Below are 13990 nucleotides of genomic sequence, written 5' to 3' on the forward strand. Positions count from 1 at the left end.
ATCGACCGTTTATAAGCCTTTAATAAATCAGAATACGTGACTTGGAGTAAAGGGTCATAATTCCGCCGCCAACGGCGCTCAGCCTGTCTAAGGCGGAGTTTGTCCGCCTTAAGAGTGGAGGTAAACCAGCGCTGAGCGTCGTGGGGGCGTTTGGACTTAACAGTTTTGATGGGGGCAACGACATCACAGGCAGAGGACAGCCATTGATCAAGAGAGATAGCTTGGGAGTCCAAATCAGAATAGTCAGGGAGAGATGATGAGGCAAGAATAGAGTGGAAATGGGGGATGTCAGCCTGTTTCCAATTTCGAACCTGAAGGTTATGGGGGATCAGAGGACGGGTAGGCAAGAGTAAATGCAAGGGAAAGGAAATAAAAAAGTGATCAGACCAGGGGCAAGGATAGACCAAGGGAGAGGGGATGTCAAGGTTAGTGGACCAGATCTGATCTAATGTGTGGCCTTTATTGTGTGTGGCCACGAAGATGTGTTTGGAGAAATTTAAACCAAGCAGTGAGTCAGTGAATTCACGGGAGAGGGAGGATTCCTGGGGGTCTAAGGGCCAGTAGTTGAAGTCGCCCGCCACCAAAACCCTGGCGGAATTGATGGCAATTTGCGAGATCATACTACTAAATAAGGATGGGAAGAGGGGCGAGTTGCCAGGGGGACGGTAAACTAATATACAGATAAATGAGGAGTTGGGAGAGGTAAATTTCAGTGTAAGGATGTCCGTATTAGCTATGGGTGGAGTGGAAAGGGTAGTGAACTGTAAGTGAGAGCGAATGATAGCAGCGACTCCGCCGCCAGGTCTGCCAGGGTTTCTATCAGAATGGAGAATATAGTAGCCTGCAGGGATGGCGGCCAAGATGTCAGGGTAAGAGTCAGCATTTAACCAAGTTTCCGTGAGGAGTAAGATGTCGATAAGACCTCCATCTAGGAGTTGGAATATGTCTAACTGATGTTTAGGGAGTGAACGAGTATTAAGATAAAGTAATGTGAGAGGGTCACTACCACTAGGACTGGGCAGAGTCAGCCGAGATGCAGCAGAGGGAGGTGAGGAAGTGGGAAGGGAAGGTGAGGAAGGAATTATAAGCGGGGGAGAGGATAGAATGTTATTTCCTCGGATGGTAGCTATAGCATGGGGAGCAAGGAGGACATGATGGGAAAGGGCACGAAGGGCCTGAGAGGAATACACCAGACGTTGAGCAGCATGCCTGGCCCCTGGCCTCGGTTGGCCGCGGACGGGCGCAGACGGGCTCGACTTATGCGCGACTTCGGCGCGAAGTCGGCGCTCCCGCTGCGCTCGTCCGCTGCGCTTCCTCCAGATGGCCATTTAAGCCGTCCAACGTGAGACACTAGACCGCTCACCTGTGCGGTCTGGAGGCAGGGCGGAAGTGCCGGAAAGCGGAAGTGGCGCTCTTGCAGGGACCCTCCGCAGCAAACGGCACACAGCCGGGGCGGACCGGGGTCAGGAGCGGGTGAGTAGCGGTTGGCGAATAAGCGTCACAACATGAATGCAAGAGCTATCAGCCTTAGCGCGAACTACAGGGATTAAAGCACGAGCGCTGAAGCTAGTAATCAGCTTCAGAGCTCCAAGTATTAAAACGCCAAAAGGGCTACGGCTCAGCATCAGCTGAAAGGAATAAAACGAAATAAAAAGCGCTTTTTCAAGCGCTATTTTACTGCCCATCACTATGTTTCCTTTCCATTTCTTTTGTATTTTACAGAATGATCTAAACCTCAACATTTTCTAAGAATGGTCTGATAAAGCTATTATCAAGCATGTTCACATCTCTGAGATTTTCTTCATATATCAAACAACACAGATAATATTGTGAAACAGTTTTCTAATCAAACAAGGAGAGCTATTTCTTTCACCCCAATTGAATATTTAGTGGCACCAACTATGAATCAAATGTTGTTCAAATACTGCAACCAAACCAACCTTGCTCTGTTAAATAAAACTTGCATGAAATAAGGTTAAATATATATATAATTTTATAAATCATAACATTTTTATCTTTGCAGAGGCAGGAATGGAAATAATTGCTAACATTTCTCAGCTCACTGGTGTGCTCTTCAGTACACCCACGGGTATAGCCACTGGATCCTACCAGCATAGTAAGTAAGCCATGGTATTCTTCTTGCAATTAAATAGTAAGACCTGTTGTATTATCTTCATTGGTGGCCTCTTTGCTTGATTGCCCAGGTTTCTTCGGATGTTCAGTCCAAAATATGTTTAAATGCTGTGCACCAAAGGGCTGTGTATTGTAAAGATATTGCACTGTCAGCAGTTTGTTCTGCTACTCATTGCATACTGCTGAAGAAGTTTGTGTTACTTTGCTTTGTGTTCACATAGCCATGGCCTAGGAAGTGTCAGTGGAATATGTAATCACTTATCAGGCCTAGGAATTACTATTGTATTTGAAAACTTTATGAAGTTGTTTTTTATATTGTTGCTCTTTGTGTGGAAGGACACTGTAGCTCAACGTACCTGAGTTCGAGGTGTGTATGTATCACAGACCTTTTTTAATGAAAACTTTATGTAAACCAGGTCTGATGAAACAGAACTGACAAAAGTAACTCTTGTGAAAAGTCAACTTGACTAGTAGCCACAGAGATAGGAACATGAGCCATGGATCTGATATTGAGCCTTGGATCGGATGATGGCATGAAAGTTCTCTAAAATGCACAAAACCGGCTCTCTGAATTTTCTTTGAGCAATACCCCTGCATGCCGGTAGGTGACATCGGTCGGCTCTGCATGATGTCGTCGGCATCATCAGCGCCGGTAGTGACATCCTCGTCACCTATATATAGGTGCCACCTCGGTCTGCTGACGTCAGTCTTTTCTTTCAGCTCCAGTCAAGCACTGATCCGTGAAGAGAACAATCCTCAGTCACTTTTTGACAGGATTTAAAAAAAGATTTTGTCGACCCTTGTTTGGTGTGTAGGTGCCACGTCTAAAAAGACTTTGGGGTTCAAGCCATGCGGCGCCTGTCACAGTGCCATTTCGGTGACAGACCTGCATTTGGTTTGCCATGGTGCGCGACCACCACTCAGTCATGCTCTGACTGCTGGGCCATGGCTCTGAAGGCTTTGAGGAAGCAGCCCCTAAAGCTGCTTGCAGCCCGGCAGGTGACACCGGGTCACTCGACTCCTCGGAGGTCATGATCTCATTAAAGATAAAGGCCCGGCAACGCTCCAGATCCCCAAGTCCTCATTGTCCCACTTAAAATCGTCGGGGCATTCAGGTAAGAGGCACAAAAAGCACCAGAAGTCCAAACATGCTTTGACTTCTCCTCGCCTATCGGCAGACACAACAGAGGAGCCTCGGTTTTCAAGGCCTTGTTCTACAGGATCTGCGCCTGGGTCAGCTCTGCGCTTTCTGATTTTCCAGGAGCCAGAGCGACCCCCAGCCAACTTAGAACATTTTATGAGGCCATGCGCCTTATTTGTGGGCAGCCTAACCCCACTGGCGTGCCTTCAGGCTCTGTGAAGTGAGAGGGTGGGCCCCATCGGGTTCCATGCTGTCAGCCCGGTGCTGTTGGTCCCCTATGAATCTTGAAATGGATCCGGGGCAGCACCAGTTGTGCCATTGCGACCTTCCCCCGATGCCACCGGCAGCCACAGGCGACATCGACCTCATTCTGATCCCGAAGACTCCGAGCCGGTACTGCATTGCCCGACACCGATTCTGCTGTAGACAGGACCTACAGGTTCTAGATAATTTCCTGAGTCTTATTCTGAAGGGATAGGAGTGGGAGACGATTGGGAGTGGTTGCTGGATCCTTTACAAGTCTAGCCTGGTGAGGAAATGGACTGGTATGAGGAATTGGGTGAGGCCACTGGACTGGATACTTCTCCAGATACTGGCATGCTTTCTCCCCCTACTGTGGCTAGGGAGGAGGGATCTTATTATGCTGTGGTGGTGCGAAGGGCGGCCTTCAGCTTCCTTCAGTGGCGGTCAAGACTAACATCTTGGCGGAGGTGATTCTGCTGGGAGTGTATTCCTCGTAACCCATACTCCCATTTAATGAAGCCCTCATGGATGTCCTACTGGGAACCTGTTCCAAGTGCCGCACAGGGGCTCCAGTGAATAGGACTATTACCCACTGCCCTGCTCCCGGTGACCCAAATTTCAACACCACCCATCCTACTCTTGAGAGTTTGGTAGTCCAGATATCTACATTCCAGGACACGTTCCCTTCCACTCCCCCCAAAAGGAATTCAATAGGCTGGATAGTTGGGGCAAGAAATATCTTTCTTCCGCCAGCCTTGCATTGTGGTCAGTGAAGACCACATGAATATTGTCCCATTATTTCCACAGTGTGTGGGAAGCGGTTGTGTAAGTGCTGCTGCAGGTCCCAAAGGAGGTCAGTGCCGTCCTTTCCCAGGCAGTGTCAATTAGGAGAAATGCAGCAAAGTTTGCCATTCGATGTGGTCTAGACACAACAGAGTGGTTTCATCAACGGTGGCTGCCAGACACCACACCTGGCCGAGAACATCTGGCTTTTCGGGGGATGTCCAGGCCTTGCTCTCGGACATGCTCTTTAATGGCACCTGCCTCTTTGGAGACTAGGCAGACACAGAGCTGGAGCACTTTAAGGACTCGCAGGCTACGTCCAAGTTCTTGGGCCTCTCAGTGGCAGCACATCCCAAGTCTGACTTTTATAGCTAAGGGGGGGGGCTTTCAGCCACGTCAACCATACCCCAGCCACCGAGCCACGCAAGTTCAGCAACCCCTATGTGCCCACAGCTCGTTCCGACCACATGGGTCGGGCAGCAAGAGGTTGGGTCAGACCGCTACCCCCAGCAGCTTCAGCCTCCAAACCTTCCTAGTCTTGCCAATCCATGGGAATCCAGTTAATGGCAGGATCAGCCATCACCTCCACCACTGGCAGACCATCACATTGGACAGGTGGGTCCTCCAGATAGTCCAAAGGGGCTACTCCCTCCCCTTCAAGACCACCCCTCTCTCCATGCCTCTATCCTACGACCGGCTTAAGGAGGATCATTTACTTTTACTCCAGGAGGACGTCATAACTCTGTTGGCCAAGGGTGGTTGCTCTTTCCGCTTCTTTTCGGTCTAGAAAACGGGCAAGAGCCTCCGTCCTATCCTAGACCTACGAGCCCTCAACTACTTCCTAAAAAATGAAAAATTCAAGATACGTTAGCTCATGTCCTGTCTGCCCTGCACCCGGGAAACTACATGGTAGCGTTGGACTTGCAGGACGCCTATTTCCACATTCCCATCCTGCGTGCCCATCGGTGCTACCTGCGGTTTATGGTAGGCCACGAGCATTTCCAGTTCACCATGCTCCTTTTTGGCCTTACCAGCCCCTGTGGGTGTTCACCAAGGTGATGTTGGTTGTTGCAGCTCAACTGCGCAGATCAGGGTTGTTGGTCTTCCCCCTAGCCTGATGACTGGCTGTTGAAGGCGGGCTCGCCCTAAGCTGTTGTCTCCCACCTCTATACTACTGAGAAACTCCTGCATTCGCTCCACAGCAGTCGACAACCTGGAACTCTAGCGCCTGCCAACGACCACTAACAAAAAATACTTCTGCAGGGAGATACGCAGTAGGCCACTCACGCCACTTTCCTTTACCCCATGTTTAAATCAAAAGGACACCCTGAAGAGCGGGAATATTCTAAGGCTGCTGCAAGCAATTCCAACTCTCACTGATCTGAGTTCACCTGACCTACTCAATAGAATTAATTTGTCACGCAAACCCCTCAATGTCAGAGGCCATCAAGGCCACATGGAAATCAATAATAGTCACCCAGAAAGTTCTAGCTGAACAGTGCATCTTCAATGCTTGAGGGATAGATATTGCACTGTATCAAATTCCAGCATATCCGTCACCTTTTCTAGCCCCCATCTCGAGTCCAGCACTCTCAAAACATCATGGGGGTCCAAATTCAGTGCTCAGAGGGGAGCTTGGTCAATCACTTCCGTGAGTGGCTGGCTTGATGACGAACAGACTTAACAACTCTTGGACAGTACCTGCCTCACGGAGCAAATCTCCTGTCTTCAGGTCAATCACTATAATCCCCTCAGCTGGAAGGCAATGTCGGTCAACACAAAACGATCTTAGAGAGATGGAGTAGAATCCAATCCACCCCGTCTATGCTCATGGAACATCAACGGCCTGTCAATAAAAATCAAGGATTAGGACTTACTGCAATACTTCAAACGTTTTGACATAATTCTGTTGCTGGAAACATTGCTCTCTTTACCGCAGAAGACCCAGAGCTATATGTGTTTTTCCACGCCAGCCACAATGACCAACAAATTTGGACACCACCCTGGAGGGCTGGCAAACTACGTCTCCACAGCGATCCTGGTCGGCTGCCCTGCACCGGCAACCTCCGCGGTGAAGGTCGCCATCTCTCTCTATGGAGGGCAAGATGATGTGGTTTTAATCAAAACTTACGTCAACCCAAATCAGAAAACCAAAGACTCCGAAAACCTAATAGCTAAAGTATCTAGCTATATAATTGAGATGGAAACCATATATTTCATCTTGACCGGAGGACCTAAATCAACATCTCTTTGACACATCGGGGGGTGAAGAGACTGATATCCTCACTTCACTCAGCAACATCCTGCCAAAATGTGCTCCGCTAATCGCAAGCAAGAGTCGCAAGAAAAACCGCCTCCTGGAAGACCTAGAACATCTAAACCTAACGGCTCTCAATGGCAGATTCCCTGAAGACTCTTCCCCCGTTCCCTCACACTACTCTAGCTCATGTTGTTCTATACTAGACTGCACATTCGCAATCCTCTCACTGTTTCGCTTCATTCATGGGTCCAGAATGGGGGACAAGGGGGACAGCGACCATCGACCACAAGAAATCCTACTGTTAGACTACCCAACCTCCTCCATTCAACAAGAATTAGCTTTGGTACCTATTTTTATCTCAAATATCTCAAATCTAAGGAAGATTAAATGTACTGTGTCAATGACGGAGTCTGTCAAAAACAGCAATCAATCTCTTTCAGTCAATAGTAACAGGCACGACTGACCGAATAACACGCTGGGAATATTTTACCACAGAGCTCTTAAGCCTTCGGGGCACACACCACCAAAAGCAGATTCTGGTTGGGCATTTGGCCTAAGAAACAGGATTTCTAAAGCACAAAGGGACCATTTACAAACATTCAAGAAATCAATAAATAGCACCCTAAGCTCTCGGAGAAACATCCAGGGGACTTAATCCCCAACACACTCTTGCGAAACCGACTGAATCCTCTGAAAAAATATAAAAGGGGAATTAAGAAAGAACAAGAAGACGAAATCTGGGTAAAGTGTCTTCATGATGCAAATCACAATGACAGTGCCCGATTCTGGAAAAAGGTGAACGCTATAATCAGCCCACACCACGAGAGAATCTTGTCACATATCTCAGAGGAAACATGGCTTAAATTTCTATCCGAGCACTTTAACAACGAAGCTGGGGGCACCTGTTCAGTGGATTTAAATGGATGGATGCCAAGTATCCACACAGGAGCAGGCGCCAAGGCGATGCTGGCGCTGAACATGCCTGATCCAGTTAAAATATCAGGGCGCGAGCCAGGCGACCATCCCATTATCGGCACTTAAGAAGCAGATTGCAAAAGGGAGGAGAGAGGGGGCTCCGGGTCCGAATGGAATCTCACTAACTCTATTTGAAAAATATAAACCGGCCGATTGGGCCAATTTTCGGCAACCTTTATTTTTGGAAGTTAGGATACAAGGCAGAATACCCGAATCATGGAAAGGCTCGCCTATTGCGCCAGTTTATTAGAGCTGCGACAATGCTTGGCCTAGCAACTATCGCCTAGTGGCCCTGATCGACAATAAGGCAAAGTACTTCGCAGGCACCATCTTAGAGGACCTTACAGCCTGGGCAGACGGCAATAAAATAATACCGCCAAACCAGATTGATTTCTGGAAAACTTCCGGTACGATAACAAACATCCATGCACTCTCTCTCTCTCGTTATTAATGCAACCAAAATAGCCATCCTCCAATTACATCAGTGCTTCATCGACTTTAGTGCAGCATTTGATAATGTTGAGAGGGGGAAACTCTGGGGGAAGCTGGCACGCTGGGAAATCCCTCAGGACATCTGTGACATCTTGTCACTTCTGCACACCGATACCCGAGTCCAGGTGAAACTGGGAGGGGGAACCCACCTCTCTAGCTAGAAAAGTCCCCATTACCAAAGGCCTGACGCAGGGTTGCGTGCTGGCACCCACCCTGTTTAATCTCTATATGGCCGACCTCCCTCATGCCCTCAACATCAGCAACACACACGCACCCAGGCTTGGAGGGAACTCATTGACCAACCTTCAGTATGCTGATGACATGGTGCTGCTTAGCCACACACATGTTGGTCTCCAACATCTACTCAACAAAATGCATAAATATGCTGTAGAGAATTACCTAAAAATCAATTTTAAGAAAACACGGGCTATGACGGTAAATAACACAAGAAGATGGCACAAAAGGTGGCACCTGGGAGGTGTTCCTATTGAACCCATTACTGATTACATATAACCAGGTGTAATCATTGATAATGAAGGGTCCTTCGCTGCCCAGAAAGAAGAAATTGGAAGGAGAGGCTTGGTTGTAGCAATAAGGCTTAAAAACCTGACATCAAAACTGATGGGGCCTTCATTATGCCCTCTCCTGAAGGTAGCACAGGCCAAGCTACTCCCCCCGATAACCTATGGCAGCGAAGCATTGCGGGGGAGAGATGCTAAACAACTGGACAGCTCCCTGATTATGACGTGCAGAACTATGTTCAGCCTCCCAAAATACAATATACAAGCTCAAATAAGGCTGGAGTTCGGATTACTGGAACAATCGTTTCCTTGGCATGGCGCCTATATCTTCTGCTGGAATAACATTAGATCCTCTGCCTCAAACACTCTAAATCAGCCGATATGGTAAGAACTCCAGGCACCTACAGAGAATCTCTTGAAATCACAAGGCTTACTAATCTCTGGAACACTTAGCTACAACACTTAGGTACAACACACATCCTTTAAAAAAATTGGTCTGGAAGTCTGAAAAACAAATCTCATTGCTCGAGGACAAGGCTCTGTTTTCAGCTAGATCCAATGCCTGGATGACCCTGAACTCTTACAAATCATCTGCACCTCAAAAATATTTCAATCAGGGTTACCCTAAAACTCTCAAAAAGAAGTTTCTAAAGCACCGTCTGGGCATTCTTCCGTAAGCCAAGAACCTTCCACCATGACAGAGGGCATGTTCACCAAGCTCTTGTAGTTTGTGTGACACAGGTCCAAGAGACATTTTGCATCTAATTTGTACATGCACAACGATGCAGCAAGAGAGGATACAGCTGCTAAAGATCCTCCTCAAGCAGATAGGAACCTGCACCAGGAGGCAACCGGTGCTGGTATGCTTTGAACCAGGGGCCATACAACTGAATTGCCGAGTGGTCACACTGGCGGAACAAAAAATTAATAACACCATAAGAGTGCACCAACCACCCTAGCAATAGGCGATTAATGAAGAACTTGACATGCCAACTTGACGCTGTTTCTTTAAATTTAATTTCTATAACTTAAAAAAGAGCCCCCTAAGATGGGAAAATGTTCTACTTTGCCTTACATCCATTAGGAGTCTCCTCCTGATATCTATGCAGTTTTTGCACTTCACCATGTGGCTGACAGGCTCTATTGGCATATACTAATGATGTGTACTGTAGGTTACATTAACTATTAACATTACAGTCACGTGGTACTGTAATGCACATTTTTAGGGCTCTTGACTTTTCGGTCATATTTCAATGGCATTCATCGAATGGTTTTATCAGCTTTTTTATATTTATATGTTTGCACCGCACCGCATTTTTGTCATGTGTATCAATGATTTTACTGGTGAACTACAACAACATAGTTGACAACAGTGCAGTGGTTTTTAGTAACTATGCATAATAAAAAATAAACTTGAAACTTGAATCCTGCATTTGCTGGGGTTCACTAGCAACGTGCTGAAGTCACACCTGGTTCCCTCTCAGATGCTCCTTTTATCAGACACACCAGTTTCAGGCTTATCCTCCCGAGCGGCGATTCCATGATATTCTCTCACACATGGTCCAGATCTTGGAGGTTATTGAACAAGACCTGCAGTGGTGGCTGACGAACTGCGATTGGGTCAAAGGCAGATTCCTCTCCCCTCCCCACCCAGATCTCACAGTAGTGTCAGATGTGTCACTACTGGGATGGGGGGTCATGTGGGAGAGTTGGAGATCAGAGGACTCTGGTCTCTGGTGTAATCAGGACACCACATCAACATGCTGAAGCGCCGTGTGATCCGAGCGGCATTAAAAGCCTTTCTACCCTCCATCAAGTGAAGCCTAGTTCAGGTGTTCACAGACAACATGACTGCCATGTGGTACTGCAGCAAACAGAGTGGGGTAGGGTTGTAGACCCTTTGTCAAGAGTTTCTGGGCATGGCTGGAACAGCAGGGCATATCCCTAGTGTTGCAACACCTGGCGGGTTCTCTGAACGCCAGGGCGGACAAACTCAGCCAACGATGCCTGTCAGATCACGAATGCCAAAACAACAGTTGATGGACAGAATGCAGAACAATGTCATACATTCGATCCAGTACAGAGATCTGGGCCTAAATCCATCGTTTTATTTGCTCACCATGCCATTCCAGTTTGAACCCAGCCATTTACAAATCACTCTTGACCCTGTGCCTCATGGGAACAGTCCAGCCCGAACTGCCATGCAAGGTCCTCCCTGGACTGGAAACAAGCATCCGAGGACCGGTTTCGGGCTTTCAGCCCTAATCAGCCAGGATAGCTTGATTCCAGTGGCATGGAGAGCACGGGACTCACGTCTGAGCATATCCGTCCCACTCGGGGTGAAAAAAGCAAATACAACCGTTGATGGACAGAATGCAGAACAGTGTCATACATTCACCCCAGTACAGAGATCTGGGCCTAAATCCATCATTTTTTTGCTCACCATGCCATTCCAGTTTGAACCCAGCCATATGCAAATCAGTCTTGACCCTGTGCCCCATGGGAACAGTCCAGCCCGAACTGCCAAGCAAGGTTCTCCCTGGACTGGAAACAAGCATCATAGGACCGGTTTCGGGCTTTCAGCCCTCATCAGCCAGGATAGCTTGAACACGAATGGCATATCCATCTGGAGGTGGTACAAGGTCTTTTTCAGCAGTGGGGAGAGCCTTGGTTATATCTGTTCACCTCAGTCGAGAACATGCAATGTCCGAAGTTTTGTGTGCTGGAGTTTCCAAGACCTCCTGTATGCCTTTCTGCCCATACCACTCCTGTGCAGAGTTCTCCAGAATATCAGGAACGACCAGGCACAAGTCCTCCTTGTGGTTCCGGACTGTGCATGGAGAGGGTGGTATCCCAAGCTCCTGCAAAAGAGCATCAATCCTCCGATCAGGCTGCCCCATCTTGAGGATCTTCTATCTCAGCAGCAGGGAGGGATTCTCCACCTGAAACTGTCAACTCTATGCTTTCTTCTGTGGAGTTGACAGCTTTTGACCTTCCTTCCGAAATTTGCAATGTCATTCTGGCAGCTAGGCGTTCCTCCACTGACAGTATACACCTGCTGGTGGAAGAAATTCGTAATATATTGTACAGCGAAGTATATCGACCCTCTTTCTGCTTCCCTTTCTGATGTTTTACTTTATGTTTCGACCCTCACCAAGCAGGGCTCTGCTCTGGGCACCCTGAAAGGGTATCTGTACGCTTTACTGAGGCTGCCAGACCAACTCTCCTTATTTTAGTCCTCCATGTAAATAGGTCCCTAAAAGGTCTTGTACATATGTTTCCACCTTCCCCCTTCATTACACATAAGTGGGACCTTAATTTGACTCTCACCTTCCTCATGTGTGCTCTTATCCAGCCCCTGCACATTTGACCCCTCCTGGTGCTCACCACCAAAATAGCCTTATTAGTGGCAGTCATATCTGCAAGGAGGGAAAGTGAGCTGCTGGCTTTATCATCCGTGCCCCCTTTTCCCCTGATAATTGGTGCTTAGCAGTAGAGCCTTTTTCCTTCCAAAAGTGGTGACACTTTTTCATACAGGACCGTCAGTCACCTTGATCACTTTCTATGCTCCTCCATAACCCTCTAAAGAAGAGGAGCGACTGTTGTTCTACCTTGACTACTAAAGGTTTCCGAGAAGATGACCAACTCTTCGTGGGGTGTGAGCTTAAAAGCTCATTCCACCAGAGCTGAAGCTGTGTCCACTGCACTGCACTAGCACGGGTAGTCCCAGTTCTGGATATCTGCCAGGAAGAGACGTGGGCTTCTCTTCTCATGTTCACCAAACACTACTGCCTGGAAAGTCCGGTCCACAGGGACTGGCACTTCACCTGTTCAGTCCTGCAGGAGTTCTTAGTTTAGAATGTGCCCGCAGCCCTCCACCGGGGATGGTATTGCTTGGATATCTATTCAAAGGTAAGGATTCAGCGGCTAGATGTCTCTATCAGATAGACAAGTTACTTACCTTCAGTAATGCCTTGTTTGGTAGAGATGTGATCTAGCTGCAGATTCCTTACCGACTCACCACCCATCCTCCCTGCACTGTGGACAAGTTTCTAGGGTAAAGGTTGTTCCCGTTTGGGGCGCTAGTTTTTTCAAACACACCAATGTTAGTATTCTTAATGACTCCGTATTTCTGGTGTGGAAAGTTGTGAAAAGTAACTGACATGACCGTGCTGACGTAGCCCCTATATAGGTGACGCAGACGTCACTACCGGCGCTGACGACACCAACGATGTCACGTGAAACCGACGGACGCCACCTACAGGCTTGCAAGGACAATGCCCGAGGAAACCTCTTCTGGATCCCGTCTGACGCCTTAGAAATTAAAAAATAAAGGAATATGCAGCTAGACCATGTATCTACCAGAAAAGGCCTTACCGATAAGTAACTTGTCCTATAATGTATTGGAAGTCCGTGTAAAAAAAGAAGACTGGAAACCGAAAGATAAACAGAGTTATCAGAAGTTTATTTTTATTTTTTTAACTTTTTCTGGAACAGCCCAAATCCCCAAACAGCAACGGAAGACGGTGGACAGATGCAAAGACATGAAATGAAAGAGGCAAGAATAATTTGAAAAGTAAGGCACGCAAGAGTAGAATAAGAGGGAGGGCAAAGTTAGATGTACTTAGAAATAGGTAAAATCAGCATGTTGCTTGAGTCACGTTCGAACTAGTGAAGGTAAAGAACAGAAGCTGGTAAGACAACATTTCAAGCAGATATGTCTGTGGAAGACACAGGTGAGGATGGTGTGTGTTAAAAACCTCTATCCCCTGTAAATACAAGGAAAAGAGATTTTTTAGAAAATGGTCAGAGGAGGAGGCGGAGCAGAAGCAAAAGGCGATGTTGGGCAGGAAGTATCTGTGATGTCCTGTGACCACTACGAGAGTTCAAAGGAGGAGGAGGCAAAAGAGAAGCAAAAGGAGAAGTTGGACAGATAGCAGAAGAATGTGTGAATGGGATAAGTGTAGTAAAATAAAAAAAGATGTTCAGGGATAATCCTGCAAAATCTTTTTATTACATTAAAAACCACAACACAATACACAACTGACCCATCCTAGCAATATACACTTCAATGACTATAATAGAAAAAATATTCTACTGTTGCGCAAGAATAAAAATAGCGACTTAGTTAAAAAATGAGAGACAAAAGACAGAAATCATAGACGTACTTCCTGTGTTAACCTACGGAGGACACTTTCCCGGTGGCCAAAGGTTAGTATGCAGCTGAGCACACCCAAGACACATGTAAAAGTCCAAGTCTAAAATAAGACCAAAAGATTCATCAACCAGGCACTTGATTTTCTTCAGAAATGATCGATCCTAGTCTTCCATTGTGAACATGTAGGTTTTCTTCTCAATGCGTCAGTTTAAGCGTCACCGGAAACTTCAAACTGGCCAGTAGGTCTAAGTCCTACATTTGACTTTTAATCTCAATTAGTAACC

General features: G+C 47.2%; 1 protein-coding gene across 1 annotated transcript in view; it reads left to right on the top strand.

Moving 5' to 3' along the window:
- Positions 1–13990, top strand: part of ECT2L (epithelial cell transforming 2 like) — a 566170-nt gene that overhangs the window by 256069 nt on the left and 296111 nt on the right. The window contains exon 11 of the mRNA XM_086927539.1: positions 2024–2116. Within this exon, the coding sequence (XP_086783665.1) occupies positions 2024–2116 (93 nt within the window). The remainder of the gene's footprint in view (positions 1–2023; positions 2117–13990) is intronic.

Source organism: Lissotriton vulgaris, chromosome 6 (assembly GCF_964263255.1).
Source record: "Lissotriton vulgaris chromosome 6, aLisVul1.2, whole genome shotgun sequence".
Classification (NCBI taxonomy): domain Eukaryota; kingdom Metazoa; phylum Chordata; class Amphibia; order Caudata; family Salamandridae; genus Lissotriton; species Lissotriton vulgaris.